At 40.6% G+C, this 16,995-nt stretch overlaps 1 protein-coding gene across 1 annotated transcript in view; it reads right to left on the bottom strand.

Moving 5' to 3' along the window:
• T265_15361 (hypothetical protein) overlaps positions 1-6,934 on the bottom strand; it is a gene marked incomplete at both ends in the record, with an annotated part of 10,467 nt that extends 3,533 nt beyond the window's left edge. The window contains 3 exons of the mRNA XM_009177725.1: positions 3,130-3,196; positions 5,225-5,537; positions 6,793-6,934. Coding sequence (XP_009175989.1) covers positions 3,130-3,196; positions 5,225-5,537; positions 6,793-6,934 — 522 coding nt within the window. The remainder of the gene's footprint in view (positions 1-3,129; positions 3,197-5,224; positions 5,538-6,792) is intronic.
• Positions 6,935-16,995: the final 10,061 nt, after the last annotated feature.

The raw sequence follows: 16,995 nt of genomic DNA, 5'->3' as shown, positions 1-16,995 counted from the left end.
GAAAGAGTGAAAATATGTTCGCAGGATGACCAGGTGTAAGCTTGAAAGACAACGTCTATAAAATGGAAAATGGTATACCTAAGGTATTGCAACAGCCACATAACCTTTGCTGCTAGTACTTTTAGGCTCATTCAGACAGCCAGCTGAGAACAAGCGCGCGAAAATTTTCCAAAAATTTCGCGAACATGGTCATGATCATTCAAATGATTTGTTCGCCCGAAATATTCACCAAAATATTTTCGAGAGATTGAATGACACTCCAGTAAACAGCCCGGTGGAAGCATAAGGCGTTATATTTATTTCTTTGTCCCTGTCTGCGGTTTTGTGAAGAACTTGATTAAGGCACTATTATTATTCTCTTTAGTCTCATTATTCTCTTGTTTTAATAATGCAAATGCTGGACACAAAAATCAATTTGAATACAAACGTGCTATTTGTTACGCCTTGTAAAGAGTAACTGTAACAGTGTAAATGCAATTTTGCAGCTCCACCGCTCAAATGTCTTGGCCAAATTGTGGATGGGAGTGGTTTTAACCCCGATACAAACCGTCTATTCCTTTTGAGAAAATGTGCCATCACCACATAATCCACAAGCACTGCATTTTTTCTAAGAGCACTTCAGTAGTCTTCGTTTGCCTTAATTTTGCTAAACATGCAAGTTGCTTGTTTAATCTCACATCTGCCTGTCAATTTTCTTGGTCCTTCAACCATGAATAGATGTTGAGTGCATTGTCTGGTCGTCTTCAAACTTTAGCTTTTCCGAAACCATTTTCCACCAAAGGTCATTAGACCATCATTGCTGATGCTTCTCCCACTGGAATGGGAGCAATGCTTGAGCAATGTGACACCACGGATATCTGCACTGAGGAGTGTATTCAGCCACGAACCAAAAGTTATCTCTGAAAAACGTACTGCCTGCAAAGAATCTAAAGTTTTCTAACCCAGAAAATCCGAAAGTTTACGACCGAGGCCACCACAGAACTATGAACATAGACCCTTTTTCGATCAAAGTGCGGCAAATGTGATCAGCAATATGGATGTTTTGTTTATTGTCGTATACAGGTTTCTCTTGTTTTAATTTTACAAGTGATTGACACACATCAGTTCAACTATACTTGTGCGCTTGATGCATGTCCACACGTCCCCACTGGTCAAACCGAATCTCGTTGAATCGAATTCTTCAGCAAGCAAAATTTTACAGGAAGTGCAACTTTTTAATTTGCGATCAGCTGCATATATTGGCCCGCATATTTGACACTGTTTGATGGCTAAAATAAATAACACGTGGCATGTTTAGAAACCGGAAACGTATGTTAAAGACTGCGGATGGAAACTGTGACGGCTGGAATTTATCTGTGATGGCATGGTTAGATGTTGTCTTATGTAACAAGCAAACAGTCGTTAGAGTGAAACAACAAGCGAGACGGTTTCATGCATCCGGTGCGCATTCTTCCCGTCTGTTAACCACTAATGGGTGATCGATACAATTGGTCTGGAAAAAATAGACGAAGGCGTTAGGATCTCAAGATGTTTTGTGACGTTTGCAGGTCAAATATGAATGCTTAGCAAACAGTAACGCAATAATGTATTGATGGTTACATAGGATGATTACTTTTTCTTCCATTTTGATATGAGTTTAAAACATAGACCGCTGTGCACTGGAGACGTTACACAGGCTTCAGTGTTTGAGCATTGAGGTTTTTGAAACATTGCCAGAGCCTGGTGAGAAAATCAAACAAGTCTGAAGGAAGTGCATCAAATAGCTGGTTCGCGATATTTTGCGGTAGCGCCCGGTGTCCGTCGACCAAATTCTTCGGACAGCACGTTCAATCAAAAGCCAGAGCCTGGTGAGAAAATCAAACAAGTAGTCCTGAAGTGCATCAAATAGCTGGTTCGCGATATTTTGCGGTAGCGCCCGGTGTCCGTCGACCAAATTCTTCGGACAGCACGTTCTCGCAATCAAAAGAATAGTGAATACGTTCCACGAGAGGTGCGGCAATGAACGGGCAGAACATTGTGAACGCCACAGCCACAGTCATCTCCCTGGATTAGGTCCACTGGAAGGGGCCCATCAGCTGTTATATACTCACTAATGTATACCCAGTCTTGCCCACAGTGACACACGCATATCTTCTAGTATTGATTCCTCTAAGTAAAAGTCCACGAAAACCGACAAATCGTCACAACAGTGTTTAGTTGTAGACCTCCACATACTCAGATCATCGGCTTTCATTCGTAACTATTGCACGCAGTTGTCCAGCTGGTGGTGATGCTACTGTGTGCTACTGTGGTGACAGACTGGTTTGGTTGTCATCGAGGTTTTCCTAACAAAGTGCTTTCAGAGTGCCCGAAATTACTGGTTGCCGCTGCCCATTTTGAATTCCAATGTAATCAACATAAAGGAAGATTCTTAGTTAACGTGAAACATTGATGGTGCTCATTTTTAATCATGCTGTGCATTGTGAAACACCGTTGTTCGGTTGCGTACTATATGGTAAACTTAGGACGTTCAGTCATTTTTGCTGAGGCGAAGTGTACAAAAACAGTGTACACATCGCCAAGGATAGTTTTATTCGTGCCCGAAATTACTGGTTGCCGCCGCCGATTTTGAATTCCAATGTAATCAACATAAAGGAAGATTCTTAGTTAACGTGAAACATTGATGGTGCTCATTTTTAATCATGCTGTGCATTGTGAAACACCGTTGTTCGGTTGCGTACTATATGGTAAACTTAGGACGTTCAGTCATTTTTGCTGAGGCGAAGTGTACAAAAACAGTGTACACATCGCCAAGGATAGTTTTATTCGCTTTATTTTGTCTCAGCAATATTTCCATAAACATTCTTGTGCTACAAGCAAGAGATACCCTTACATAATCACTCAAATGCTCTTCGTTTTTGAGATGCCATTCAGAGCAAAAGGCCAGCCAGAATAAACATGTGCTAACCACTATTAACAAGACAGACAAAATTGTCTGAGGACAAGGTGCCAATTTCGCACAGTGAAACACACGAACATGAATGCCGGAGCACACATGACGTAACCCTATATCTGCCACCATTCTACACCAAAAAATGAAAACTTCTTTTATTTCTTTGCAGTCCTAGTGAATAAAATATATGGAATTACCTGAACAGTCCGTGTAAGAGGCCCGCAGAAATTATCCAGAAAGACCAAACTGGTCGAAAAGCAGCACCTGATTGACGGAGAAAGCAAAAAGTTCGGCAAACATGTCCATTTTGGTCAGAAATACGGAGTAATTTATATATTTTGAATCAGACAGAATTTACGCATTTGCAGGTCACCATTTGAAAGACCATTAGCTGGATTCTGTAAACTTCTGTCAAAGCACTAAAATTTTTGTCATGACTGCGTCAGTGGTATTCTCGAGAACAGAATCGCAAAACTCAGTCCGCTTTCGACACTCGTCGTTGCACCGATGCGTTGGAAGTATTTTGTTCGTATTTTTCTGCATGGTATTAGAAACGCGTAGGTTGTGTGTTACTTTTAATAAATGTTACACACGCGGTAAGATACTTCCAAGGTGCAAGAAGTGACAAGAGAACACCTTTCGCGGATAGAATAATTTCCCCTGAAATCTGCACTAATGAAATCTGTTCGACTGCCGTGTCAACAAACTGCCAATAGACGAATTCTGACCACTCACACATATTTCTTTATGGAGGCTATTTTTTAGGTTTGATCGGCCTAAACATGCGAGTTCAAACGTTTGCAGGCGTGAAGACAAAGTATTTCTTAATGTACATCGTCAGACATTTTAAATAGCAACTGCATCCGCACTGTGTGAGATGATTATGTCTGTTCACTCATCATAATATTGGGATTCGCACACCAAAACTTCACACAAACAGAACAAATTGTATGAACGAAATAGAAATATGTTTGAACCTAAATGTGTTGAGGAGCTACGTGGTTATGAAAGGGTCATTCCAGACGCTATGCGCATGTGAAAAGAATGACCTGAGTAAGGTAATGAAGCTTCTCCCAAGTTAAAGTTTTACTCCAAGGATTTGGCTGCTTTCTGCACCACAAAAGTTGTTGGCTGCTTGGACCGTCCATACATAAACACCTGACAATCTGAATACTGGGCATTTTAGAAATATCGATGTCTACACAGAGCTTTGTGACGCAGGTTATTAATGTAGTACACCCGAATTGGTTGAGTTGGGTGTAGGTCGATTTCGTCGCTTAGTGACCGGCAGGTTTTAATAAATGCTATCACACATGTGGTCCTGGTTATTTATATGAATTATAAACTTCTCTTTTTTAGCGTGTCTTTTTGATCATTCTGTGAACGCGTTCTTCTATAAACATGTTGGACTTTATGCAGAAGCATATAAGGGCTCCCCGCTCCCCTCAACCAAGGTTCACCTTAGTGGAAGAAATATCGGTAATTGGTGAATTATTTATTTTGTGAGATATCTTCAATTGAATAACGGTGGTGTCAAAGTGTCTGGAATTACAAAGCAGCTTACAGTGTGAGAATTGATTGCAAAATCAAACGAAGTCCCACTGCAAGCCGAAATGCACCATCCCACAGGGTTGTGCCTAGTTGTGTAAACACACCTTCGAAAGGTTCTTGATTGCAATGTATAAGGTTGTAAAAACTGCGCCGCTGCGTACAACAGATGTGACGTGTCAGTAATGTCCTCCATCCGAAACGCCTGCTCCTAATCCAAGGTCGATTTGAAAATGATTGAGTCGTTTGAAAGTATTTGATTATTCGTACCACACATCCGAACGACATCCACGAAAGCTCAGAAGTGCAATTAAACATTTTGTTTTCCTCGAACTGTATGTGCAAATGTTGTTATCGTTCTTGTTTCGGACAGCAAATAACCGTTTTGTTCGCAGCGGCATAGAAGTCAGACAATTAGAAATCGGTCTACAAACAATTGCTTTATTTGCATAGGTACGAATCCTGTCAGTGTATCGAGTAAGAAAAATTCTCCCTCAGCTCATCATTTATCCCACTTGTACCACAGCCCATGTTACCGCACGAACTGCACAACACTCGGGGAAGAGCAATTCAGCCAAGTTGCAAATAATAACAGACGGCAACTTTATTCTTTTGAGCGGTCAGCCACGGCACTGTCACAGAATCTGCTTATTCGAATGCAACTCATTGGTCCTGTCTTTCAGGTGGCAAGTTCTACAATAAGATGGGTCTGCAGATCCTCCAGTATGGAAGCATCCTGCTTACCCTGAGACTCCTTTTCGGCCAACGGCGCCAGCGCCAGTTTCCTCGTCGGGTGCGACAGCTTGTCCGATGTGAACCAGTCTGTCGTCCTTACCCGACTGAGTGTCGAGCACTGACAGAGTAATCCAAGAGCAACTGGTGACTTGACACGTGCTCATTTCCCGCAAGGCGCGGTGCAACCACTGCTTCAGAATAACAATGCAAACCGTCGGATCTCCGCCTACTCCTGGCAGGGTTCGGTCATCTTGTATGATCCCATGAAAACCTCGCCGATCTAACATGACCAACTCAAAGTCGTCTTCTGATTTGGAGCTGTCTGTTACGAAACGCGAAGTGAACGGTTACAAAGAATTGGGTAGGAAAGGGACAACCTCATTTGTACAGAGACTGGTGGAAAGTAAGTATCCTCAGTCGCGCGCTGGAGCTTTCCTTGTTGTCGTTTGGACACTTAACATGAACGAGGAAACCTTATCATGCGGCTTGACTATTTACAAGTCAGTGTTTGGTCACGTGCACGGACAGGGTTTTGAACTGCTCTGGCGACTTGTTAGTCGCTAGTTTCATCAGTAATGTACGCGCTCGCAGCAGAATAATCATAAATGCTGATCAGTACCCTACGCAGTTTTGTAGCATAACTGTAGTTTTGCCTCAATGAAAATACACACCCTAATTTGTACAATAATTTTGCACTGGTACAATGTCAATGTACGCAAATCTGTCTCCGTTTTTTCATGATTTACAAAAGCTATTTACTCAATATAATGACCTTTTTGAATACGGAATTTAGATCCTTTCTGGAATAGTTTGTCTGGTTGCGTAAAGCACCTCAAACACAAGGAAATACAAAAAAGGAGCTCATCAGGGTTTTCCAAGCGGCTATTTTGTGAAATACGCAAAGCATCTACTAAATAAGCCAATTTTTATAAAGCTGTCTGGATTTTTGGTTAAAGTGTGTATGTTTTATCAGTAATTCGGGTGGGTGGTTAAAGTTTCGGTGGCTAGTTGATAGCTGGAGTTTTAATTGCCCATGTTTCTGGTGCATGACAAAAGGCTCATGCGCAAAGTCACAATTAAACCATCAAGCGTTGTAACGCTACCCCAAGTTATTCAAACGAAACAGAAACTGTTGGATTAGCACCCAAGTGATACGGTTAAAATGTTTTTTTTAACTAAGAATTTTTTATTGGTGGGTGCCGATGCACCCATAAGTACTGTTGAGTATACAGCGGTTAACCCCTTAGGTTGTTGGTGGTTGACGTTGTAACCACGACAATATCTGGCATCTTGGTCCGCCGGAGCAAGCCCTTTAGTGCGTCGGAAGAGATTTTCAGCTGCACTCTCTTTGTGTGTGAGCAGCCACGATGAGCGGACAGCGAGTATCGTGCCTGAACAGATAATATCATAGAAGTTGCGAACAAATCGCAAAAGGGCGTCATCAGTGAACAAGTTATCTACCCGAGATCCTTCAACCCAGTGGCTAAGTGTAATAACAACCGAAAATAACAGTGGCTTTGGGAGATGTGCAACCATTGGCCAATGCATAATACCGGTGGGAAGATAATTCTAGCAACCATTCTTGGGTCTTGAAACCTTTTTATGCAGACAGCACACATCAACATAAAGTGAGTCTAACGTACATGCCAGAGTAGTCTGTTGTCTAGCCTGTTTCAGAGTGCGAATTTTAAGTTCTGTGAGGTGAACTAAGCGAGACATTTTGTAGGATGATTTTCAAGTGTCTCTGGCCATGGTGGCCCACGGTATCTATAAACATTCCAGGTGACAGCAATAGATGGCAAAATTATCCGTCAGCTTTAACACACAAAGATGCCACTGGAAAAAGGAGATGATACCCAATTCGTAGCTCGTACGTTGCTCACTCTGCTGTATGTATCAATGGAGACGATATGGCTACTCACAACACATGACTAACGAGATAGGCTGTAAGGGTGGAATTCACGAAGGTGCGTGAGCGGGGGTACAGGATGATGTTCATACTTCTCAACTAGAACCTTTTATTCTAATGCCTAAACACATTGCGGTGGTGTTTGGCGTAAGGCCATTAAGGCAAGGAGCAAGTTCCCACCGGTGTTCAAACCAACAAACTGGAGGACGAGAAGAATGGGTTAACCGAATCTCCACCCAGCGGCCATTGTTGAACATATACTCCCAAGTATGGGTAATGGGGGTACACAGTCGTCAACCCGCGGTGAGGTTTAGTTATCAGTGTTGTTTTAACGCGAAACATTGGCCATCACACAACACACATCGGTCGTTATGATATATAACTATTATTAGACATTAATTAATCGTAATGAATAAGTACCAGTAAATCAAGAGCCAATTTATGGAAAACTGTCGTATATATTCCACAGATGCATGATGCATTTGCTGGTTTTTTTACCGAATGCCATGATCTCTTACAACATTCGTTGCAAAACAAACGCAACTTAACTTCATGGCCAAGTTTAAGAACCAACATTCTGGATAAACGAAATTGTGTTAAAAAAAGAGGAACAAATGTGAATACACTCTGGGTGAAAATAATGGCTCATCTGTAATTTTGACTGTCAACTTTGCCGTTCCACTAGCTGATTGTGGTAATGTCTTTTTGCAAGTGCATGTCACACTAGTTTCTCCTTCTTTTGGATAAGTGTCATGCATACTAGGAGGCTGTATTTGGGATTTATTGTTGCTGATCGAGATTAGGTCTGTTTTTTTATCATCGACAGATATCTCACATGTTACTCCCTCTGACTTTGCGCTTTCTGGTATGCAGTTTATCACATCCTTGCTTCCAACCTTCAGCATACCATCCGCAGGCTGGAATTTTGCTGTCACCGTTTGTTGTTCTGCAAACAACAGAAAATTATGACAGCGATTATCCAAGGTGATGCAAGTACTGATGCATATTACTCGGCTTCTTAGTCTTATTATTGAAAGCTGTCAACTACGTAGTAAAGCACTGAATATACCGCACCCACCTTTGTTGTAAAGTATTTAAAGCAGCATATTTCTGGGTATGGGGATTAACACAAGTGTTCTTCTTTGCGGTTGATTTATAAACGGACTGGGCGGCACATACTACCCTCCAAGTTGTTCTCATTTTAGTAGGTGTTTATGGGTGGCAGCAATATACAATACAGCGGTTTGAGTGTCAAAAAGTATATTACATCACACAACGCGGTTGCATTTGACACTGCCCCGTTCAACCCAAATGGTGCATATGATGTCCCCAAAAAGCAATGGTTGAGATTACCGGCAAATTTTCTGTCACTAACAAGAGCTAATCAGTGACCATTCAGGCGAGGTTCCTTTTGATAACTGCTGCCTTTTCACTGAAGTCACAAAACCAATGAAATAGGAAACGTTGAAATGCTATCAGGACTCCAGGAATGTAAAGACAACGAATGTAAAGACGGTGGATCTGTATTTACGAGGCCAGAATATCTTCTGAAGTTTTACAATGCTTCGATTAATTAATCAACTTGGGATGTTAACTGGTACTCCGGAGATCGCGGATGCCGAAAAACCTCTATTCAGGCGAGGTTCCTTTTGATAACTTCTGCCTTTTCACTGAAGTCACAAAACCAATGAAATAGGAAACGTTGAAATGCTATCAGGACTCCAGGAATGTAAAGACAACGAATGTAAAGACGGTGGATCTGTATTTACGAGGCCAGAATATCTTCTGAAGTTTTACAATGCTTCGATTAATTAATCAACTTGGGATGTTAACTGGTACTCCGGAGATCGCGGATGCCGCAAAAACCTCTTTAGATGAATTTTCAACCTCAAAAGATATCTAATACATGATTAAAGCACAATGCTCAGACGATACCGAAAGTCTTAAATGTTCATCGTTACAAACTGGACCGAAATAACGCTAAACACACGCCGTTTTCCAACGTGAGGGTAAAGTATGCAGCTCAAAAGTTATTTCAGTCCATCATTGAAGTTTCCAAGTATAAAATGAAGAATTTTAAGTCATGTGAGCGATGATATAATCAGGAGTGTTTTCGTGTTCCCAACAAACGCTACCGCCTCCTATTCCGGACGTTTATTTCGACGGTGAACATCAACTTTAATCCCGGATAAGTATGTCATCTTTATTTCAAAATGATCAAAGGTTACTTGAGCCAAAGTTTGCTTTTTCATCATATCCTGTACGGAAAATGGGAAAAAATTTGATGGTCTCGTTGAAAACCTCCTATTTACTTTTTCAAGATGCCCCCCGACCCAAATTCTGACTGTACATTTCGTTCAAAAGTGAACATGTCAAAGGAAGCTAGTCGCAAACCGACAAGGGGACTGTGTAGATGCGGAGTTGATAACCTCGGTTGAAATTTCACTGCTTTGCCTGTACAACAGAATTGGGATTCCACAAGACTGGTTGTGTATTCATCGGTGAATAGTTTTCGGAGCCAAAAGAACTGGATATTAAATGAACGCAATGGGAAAAAATTTGATGGTCTCGTTGAAAACCTCCTATTTACTTTTTCAAGATGCCCCCCGACCCAAATTCTGACTGTACATTTCGTTCAAAAGTGAACATGTCAAAGGAAGCTAGTCGCAAACCGACAAGGGGACTGTGTAGATGCGGAGTTGATAACCTCGGTTGAAATTTCACTGCTTTGCCTGTACAACAGAATCGGGATTCCACAAGGCTGGTTGTTCTAACTACTACATGGAACAGACTCGATGCAGTGAGGAAATTAAAGAAAAACAATTGGACGAAAGCCAACTAACAGTCATCCTGAACAAGCCGGATTATTTAACCAAATTAAAGCTTCCCGTTGAATGTCACCAGTCAGGTGAATGACTAAACCAAAAGGTCGACGTACAGAAAAAAAGGAATGTAACATTAAAGTTGAATGGCTGATAGGAATTGACTCAGGGGCCGAAATATGGGCTACAACATGCAGTAAAATATTGAATCATACTGTTTCCGCTTTCGCTGAACCCACAGTTCTGAACGCAAACTTTTCTACAGGGTTCAACATGTGGATCAAATTTTCGAACAGTCTATGTTCATTACCGTTTTATAAGTAGTTCAATGCGCTTCTGAGATGCCGCAAAATGATGACAAGTGTTTTTTTCAGTGTAGGCCAAACCGCCACTCCATTTGTCTGAGAGAAAACATCGGCACTGTTCTTGAGTCCTATCGATTAGCTGATTTATAGCCCCGGAAGCCTTTGTATGGTTCGGTGCAAAGGCGGTCAATTATTGTCAGCAGGGAAGATCCTTCGATGGCATCTAGTAAACCTTTTGGCAACAAAGTGACTGAAGCATATTTGCTCGACGTCGTCACATACGTTGTTTTGTCCGCAAAGTTTAGACTGATTAATGTCCGGTTGGTATTGATAAAGAATTCCGAGACATGCCAGTTCAGATGCTAATCACAAACATAATAACAAGATGTAAGCTAAGCTTGGCAACACGAACGTAAAAGGCTATTGTTTATGCAGCGTACGCAGCTGGATCCCTTAGAAACCCGCGAAAAGCTGTCTAAATACCTAAATATAATCATTATTTTGGAACTTCTCCTCGGCCACCATGTTGTCTGTTACGAGACCTGTTTAGCAAAATGTGGAGACTGACCATTGAAGGAGGTACCGAAATCTTACGGCCATTATCGCCACACTTACTCTCGTAACTGTTGAGAAAATACCTGATTGGATAACAACACAACCGCTCAACGCATTAGTAATATCTCAGTGATTATCGCTGATACACCGAAACTGGTGTGCCACACTGGATACTGATATATCTGAAGTAGTGTACCTAGAATAATCTTTGGAACTATGCATTCCGATACAACTAACAGTGAATCAAAACAAACTAATGATTCATCTCGTGGGTAGTGATAGGTGTGTGGTTAGGCTGACGATATAAAACTTAACAGTTCTTGCTGTTGAATGAAATCCTGTATTGTTGCACTAGACCTCTAGAGCTCACACCTTCCTAAACCAAGAATGAGGCCGAACCTACATAGTTGTCATGGAATGCTGAACTGAAAAACTTGTAACCTTAGAAAACTGCGGCAGATAGCTCTCCGAAGATTCATTTGAAGAAAGCAATAATTTTGCTTTATTTGATCTTACGTAATAATGAATATCTGAGTTATTTGTTGGAAGTAGGAAGGTTTGACAGACCTGAAATTTCGAGAACAAATTTAAGTAACATCAATGCAGAGACACACCAGAGCCATTGCATTCCTCCCGGCAGAGCTGCAGACGACGTACTGCCTCAGCCAAACTTGTGCACCTAAACAGTACAACTGTGTATTGATGATTGCATTCTTGGTAGCACATTCGGTGGTGCATCTCTCTGGCAAGAGATAATGTTTCCAAGGCTTTATTTTTCGGAAATCTATTGCGGATAAATTTTCACTTCAAGGTATGGTGACGCAGACACACTCATAGTTGCTGAAAAAAGAGGGGCTCCGATATTGAGAACGATAATAATGATCAAAATAAAAATAAGAACTACAGCAATTAAAAATCATAGTTTTGTGACGTCCGCCACTCAAGTAGCTTTCATATGTTGTAGACGTTTGACATTCAGCGTTTTCCGGTGCCAGGTAAACTGCTTTGAATTACAGAATGTTTTGAGAAGAAAGTGGGTTGATTTCAATTCCAAGTTCTGAATGAATCATTTTTGTGTACAAGGTATGCGTGGCTTCTGTAATACCAATATTACCTGACATAATGCAAGGAGGCTCGGTTTTCGATTATTGTGTGACAATAAATTGGAACCACAATCAGGGCCACCCCGGCGGCCTTTCTTCGTGACATTTTTTATTTTCACCAAAATACGGTTAAACTTAGCAGCTAGTTGAGCCAGCCAGCTTCCCAACGTGGTCTGTAGTTGCGAGACCTCAGATAATGCTTTTACTGTAGCCACAAACGGAGTTGTAGCTGGTGCGCTGAGCAGTGTGATTACTCAAATTAATGGACTAATTATCAGGAAGTTTTCGGAAACGGCTTTATAATTTTGGTATTATTTTTTGGTGCACTGCTTACACTGCTGACAAAAAATACGTTGCTATTGTAAATGAGTAGAAAAATTAGGCTGCCATATATGAAAATCAGCTTTCCTTTGAAACCAATCACTAACAGAAATATTTTCAAATGCCTAGTTTTGGAAGTTGATTGGAAGCCTAGCCATGAAGAACGCCACTTTCGATTAGCCCTGCTTGTTCACTTTCAGGGAATGACTGCATTATTTGAAATAACAAATTTCATATCGAGTAGCTTCCATTCAGAGGACGGATAATTCATAGGACAATGGAACCTAAATTGACTTTAGGATTACACTCCCAGAGAATATGGCACACTAAATTGAATATCATTTAGAAAGTCAGTAGTAGACTATGGGGATCGCAACACAGAAAACAAGGTGCTATCGATTTATATTCCATCATACAATACAATGAGCATTATTATAGACTAAGGTACCCTTTTAAAAGAATATTACATGCAAGGATTGAAACATCTAGGTTTTCCACAAAAACATCTATTTGCTTGCTAGTCTTTCCCTCAAGTTGCAAACTAGTGTTTTACATAAAAGACAACGCAATTCTGAAGAAAATTAACTGGATGACACAATGGGTAGTTCAGTTTTGTGATTTATTCGCTGAATAGCCAATCGTTCCGCATATTGGGACGTTGGTTAACAAACATATCTCAATAATGTGGAACGTTTTTGAAGGAACCACTTAAATTATATGAACTAAAGGAGTAATCTGAGGAATTCTTTGATCAGCATTAGGAGTAAACGCATCAACTAAGAGACAGAACATGCACCAATGTACCTGGCAGAAACAATGTTGACAAAAAGGTGATTTTCATAACGTCATCTTCTTCTTCTTGGTAAATAACAATTTTCAGCTAAACATATATGTTGCCTTCCATGTGTTTATAGTGGCGGAACGTTTTAAAATCTTCAGTATTACGCATCTCGTTTTCAGGAAAATTTGTGCCAATACTATCGAGAAATAGCTGCTGCGATATTCTCTTATCACGGTCCTCTCTCTACCGAAGGGTCTTTGGTGCAGCGTACCTGTCAAAAAATAGTAAATACGGCCCTGTATATGTGTTAGGGAAGTTTCAAAACTAAAAATGAAAATCAACATGACCATATTGCTCTTTAACTGAATTTAGACAAATTCGCCACTAGATATAAGTTGAAAATTTAATACCAAGTCTTACGTGAACACACAATATTGTGGAGAAGTAATATACTGAGACTAGCAAGCTGAAATTTCATCATTCCTTTGATCCATTTAAAAACTCAAGACACGGCTTATTTATACCATTTGTATCTGACTATATTCTATTTGTTACCAGAAACAAGGACCACATACGTGTTGCTGAATAAACTCATCACAACCAAGCTACTATAAGAAACGTATCCAAGGTTGCATCGTGTCTGTACCACATCTTTCATGATCACACTACAACGTCGATTCATGAAAGTGTAGACAAAGTTATTACCACGTGTATTAATGCACCTTTTTTCTTGCAGAGACTCAAAGATCTGTCAGGATTGTAACTTATTGCTGAACGGTGGATATTATTGCTGGTAAATGGCGGAGCCTGGACAGTAGGACACATGTATGCCAAACATCTCCAAAAAACATCCATAGATTTTAAACTTAACTTCAGAAGACCGTTAGGATTTCCACCTTGGAATGTTTTTGAAACATATTATCACCATAAACTAATCTGAACTGCAGTGCACCAAATTATGAAACTGACCATTAAGTCAAAAATAGTCGGACACATTTGAAAAAAACTTGAAAATACAGAAAGCATGTATGACAAAACAAAGTATCAGACCATCGTGGCTCTCAAGGTACACAAATGCCGTTTTCAAAGCCATCTTATTGAACCACAGTTTTAAGTTGCTTGAGTAGTTGAGTGAAATAACACAGATTCCTTAAATTTAAATAATGAGCAACCCGGTTTTACCAAAACTGGGCAAGTCAGATACCAAAAATTAAACTCACCCAAATCTTGCTCAAATTGCAGTGAGAGAATGGAACTAGAATATACTATGCTTGGAGTTTGGAAGTTAGCTCAAACATCTCTGGTACCTATTACTTTAAAAGCAAATGAGCGTTGCTAGATTTCTGTTCAGAGTTAAATTTTGATCCATTTTTTATTATTCCAGCTTCATTGTTGTTTGTTTTTATGCCAAGATCCTCAAAAAACCAGCTGTTGATTTGTATGTTCGGATGTGTTTTCGTAAGGTATTCATAAGTGCGTTCACGATAGTTTTAGGGTCAAAATTTCTTCTTAGTAGGTATGAATACATTTATCCTCTGAATAGTAGAAAGTGAGTAACCAATGAAGGACTGAAAGTGATTTTCATGTTGCCTTGATCTAATGGCAACAACAAACACCGACCGATGTCAAGGTTGCAAATAGGCAAGAGTTAAAAATAGGGAAGACTACTAGCAACCGAGAGATCCTCTACAACTGGCCAATAAAGTGTGACCAATAATCTTCCGTGTTGTCCCAAAAGACTGATTGTGGCAGTATCAAGGGACTTGCCGATATGTAGCACTTCTAACGGGCAGGGTCACTGACTGTTTACTTAACCATTGAGGAAGTAAACGAACTTTTTATACAAATCATGTCGCTCTCTGGTATCGTTCACAGATGTTGCAGATTTCGTCCATAATAAGCTTCGAGCAACGGTCTATCGTCTGAGTGAATCACAGTACATTCTACGGTCTATTTTCAAAATTACTGCGACCTCCGTTAGACAAACGTATAATATCTCGTCATACGTCAATCACCTTTACACTAATAAATAACTGATTGGAGCAATGATATGGAAATAGATATAATCAGGCGTGTAACTTCCTCTTGGAATTCGTTTTTTTACGTAGCCGTGGAGGGAGAACACTCCCCGTGTTAGATGGAAAACCTGTTTGGGTAAGGTTTTGCTTGCTTGACCAAATAAGTAGATAAGCTAGCACCTTTCAACCAATACATAGCAGTTGGGAGCATTTGTAGTCGTGGGACCACCTGAAACAACATACTTGTGCTCAACCGAAGGTCATTTCGCTTAAGCGCACCGTGGCCGGTTTACATCTGGGGTTATAATCCCTGCTATTTAATGGAAGGCCATCAGCAGGTCCGGTTAAAGCTTCACAATAGCAAGGTCCGCGCGGAGTACTAAGTGCAATAAAGTGGGGTCTGCAGACACTTTTGGCGACAGCTTAGCGGTTGAACTCAATGGTACTTACTTTGAATAACCTGAGAACCCTAAGACGAAAAAAACATCGTGTTTCTCTGTAGTTATCCATCAACATGATTTAGTCGGTTCGTTGAAGGTCAGTAGAGGCAAGCGCCATTGTTGGCACCGTTGCGGGCCTAGCACATTGCAGTTTTCGGTGAGTTGAAATGCTTAGGTCTTTACGGCGGTGGGTGCAGAAAGTCACATATGGCCTTACAAAGTTAAGGCAGGTCTGTTAATTAGCGTACTTGGTTTACCCGCAAACGTTTCGCTGACGGGCGGTGGCTTACCCTGTTTTGCCAATGACTAACGTGAGAGCTAGTTGCAGAATAAAAACACTTCCCCCCTCAGCTGGAGACACAAATGAAAAAATCGAATGAAAATTTGTTGAATCTTGTGTGATGTGCAGTAGAAGCATTATCACCGGTTAGTCACGCTGTGAGGAGTCACCTCAGTTTGCGTATCATTCTGAAGTACTGAGTCTGTTCTAATGAGCCAAGTGACATTCATTTCTCATATCAAGTAGGAACATGTTATTAATAAAACAACTTCAGATTGTGTGATCTCGGCTATAATTATTCTTTCCAGAAAACAGAGGTTTTCTAGGAGCAACCTAAATTAACACATGGATAGAGAATATCCTCCCTATGTAAACGGTTCGCCAAACCCCGTCATTGTATAGTTTAGGGCAACTAAAGCCAACAATATGTTGGTTGAACATGAGCGGCTTCCTTGCTGAGGCCCTATTTCTAGGCCGGCCGCTGGCTATCAATAATTATGCTCCTGACAACCAAACACACGATTTCAAATTTCCCACCGAACAATCGCGTGAAAACGTCACAGGAACATAATTTCGTTGTGAAAACGCCATAAACATCTCCTTCCCATGAGTTTGAATGGGTTGTGAGACCAACATATTTCATCACAAAACACCTTTTTGATGTCTGAATCCACAAGGTTTAGTAAAAAGAAGGCTGTGTTTGATTTACATTACCTGTGTGATGTACATATTCACAACCTGCCCTAACATTCTGCCAACCAGCAATTCTTTCAACGTTAATATTCTCATTAAATTTCACGATGTTCGGTTACAGCTATTTATAATTTATTCAGCGATTACTCGAAATCGTCTGCTTTAGATACCTTTAAGATAAAATATGCCTTCTCAGTTATTTTATCAATTTTTGGACGTTTTCTGCTGAAAATATATACTATAACACTAATGTGATGGAGCATAATTCCTCCGGAAGCAAACAACATTTTGTAGTGATTTCCGAGAGCTATCGAATCGCTTGAGTTTGTGGCAGTGCCACCGGGACCAAGAACCACCCGTGATGCGAACTTTATACTAATATCAGCAATTGGTGAAATCCCTCTTTGAGCCTCATGTTTGATCTAAAACTTGCTTTCATCAGGATCGAAATCGTCAACATAAATCGGTAAACTGACAGCTGGATCAATCAAATGAAATTGCATTGCTCCGTATCTTGAAGATCAGCGCGAGAAATTGGCTCTTTTCAGATTGC

This window comes from Opisthorchis viverrini, assembly GCF_000715545.1.
Source record: "Opisthorchis viverrini unplaced genomic scaffold opera_v5_453, whole genome shotgun sequence".
In the NCBI taxonomy this organism is placed as follows: Eukaryota; Metazoa; Platyhelminthes; class Trematoda; order Opisthorchiida; family Opisthorchiidae; genus Opisthorchis; species Opisthorchis viverrini.
The sequence above is the reverse complement of the archived record's forward strand: the minus strand, read 5'-3'. Positions and strand labels throughout refer to the sequence as shown.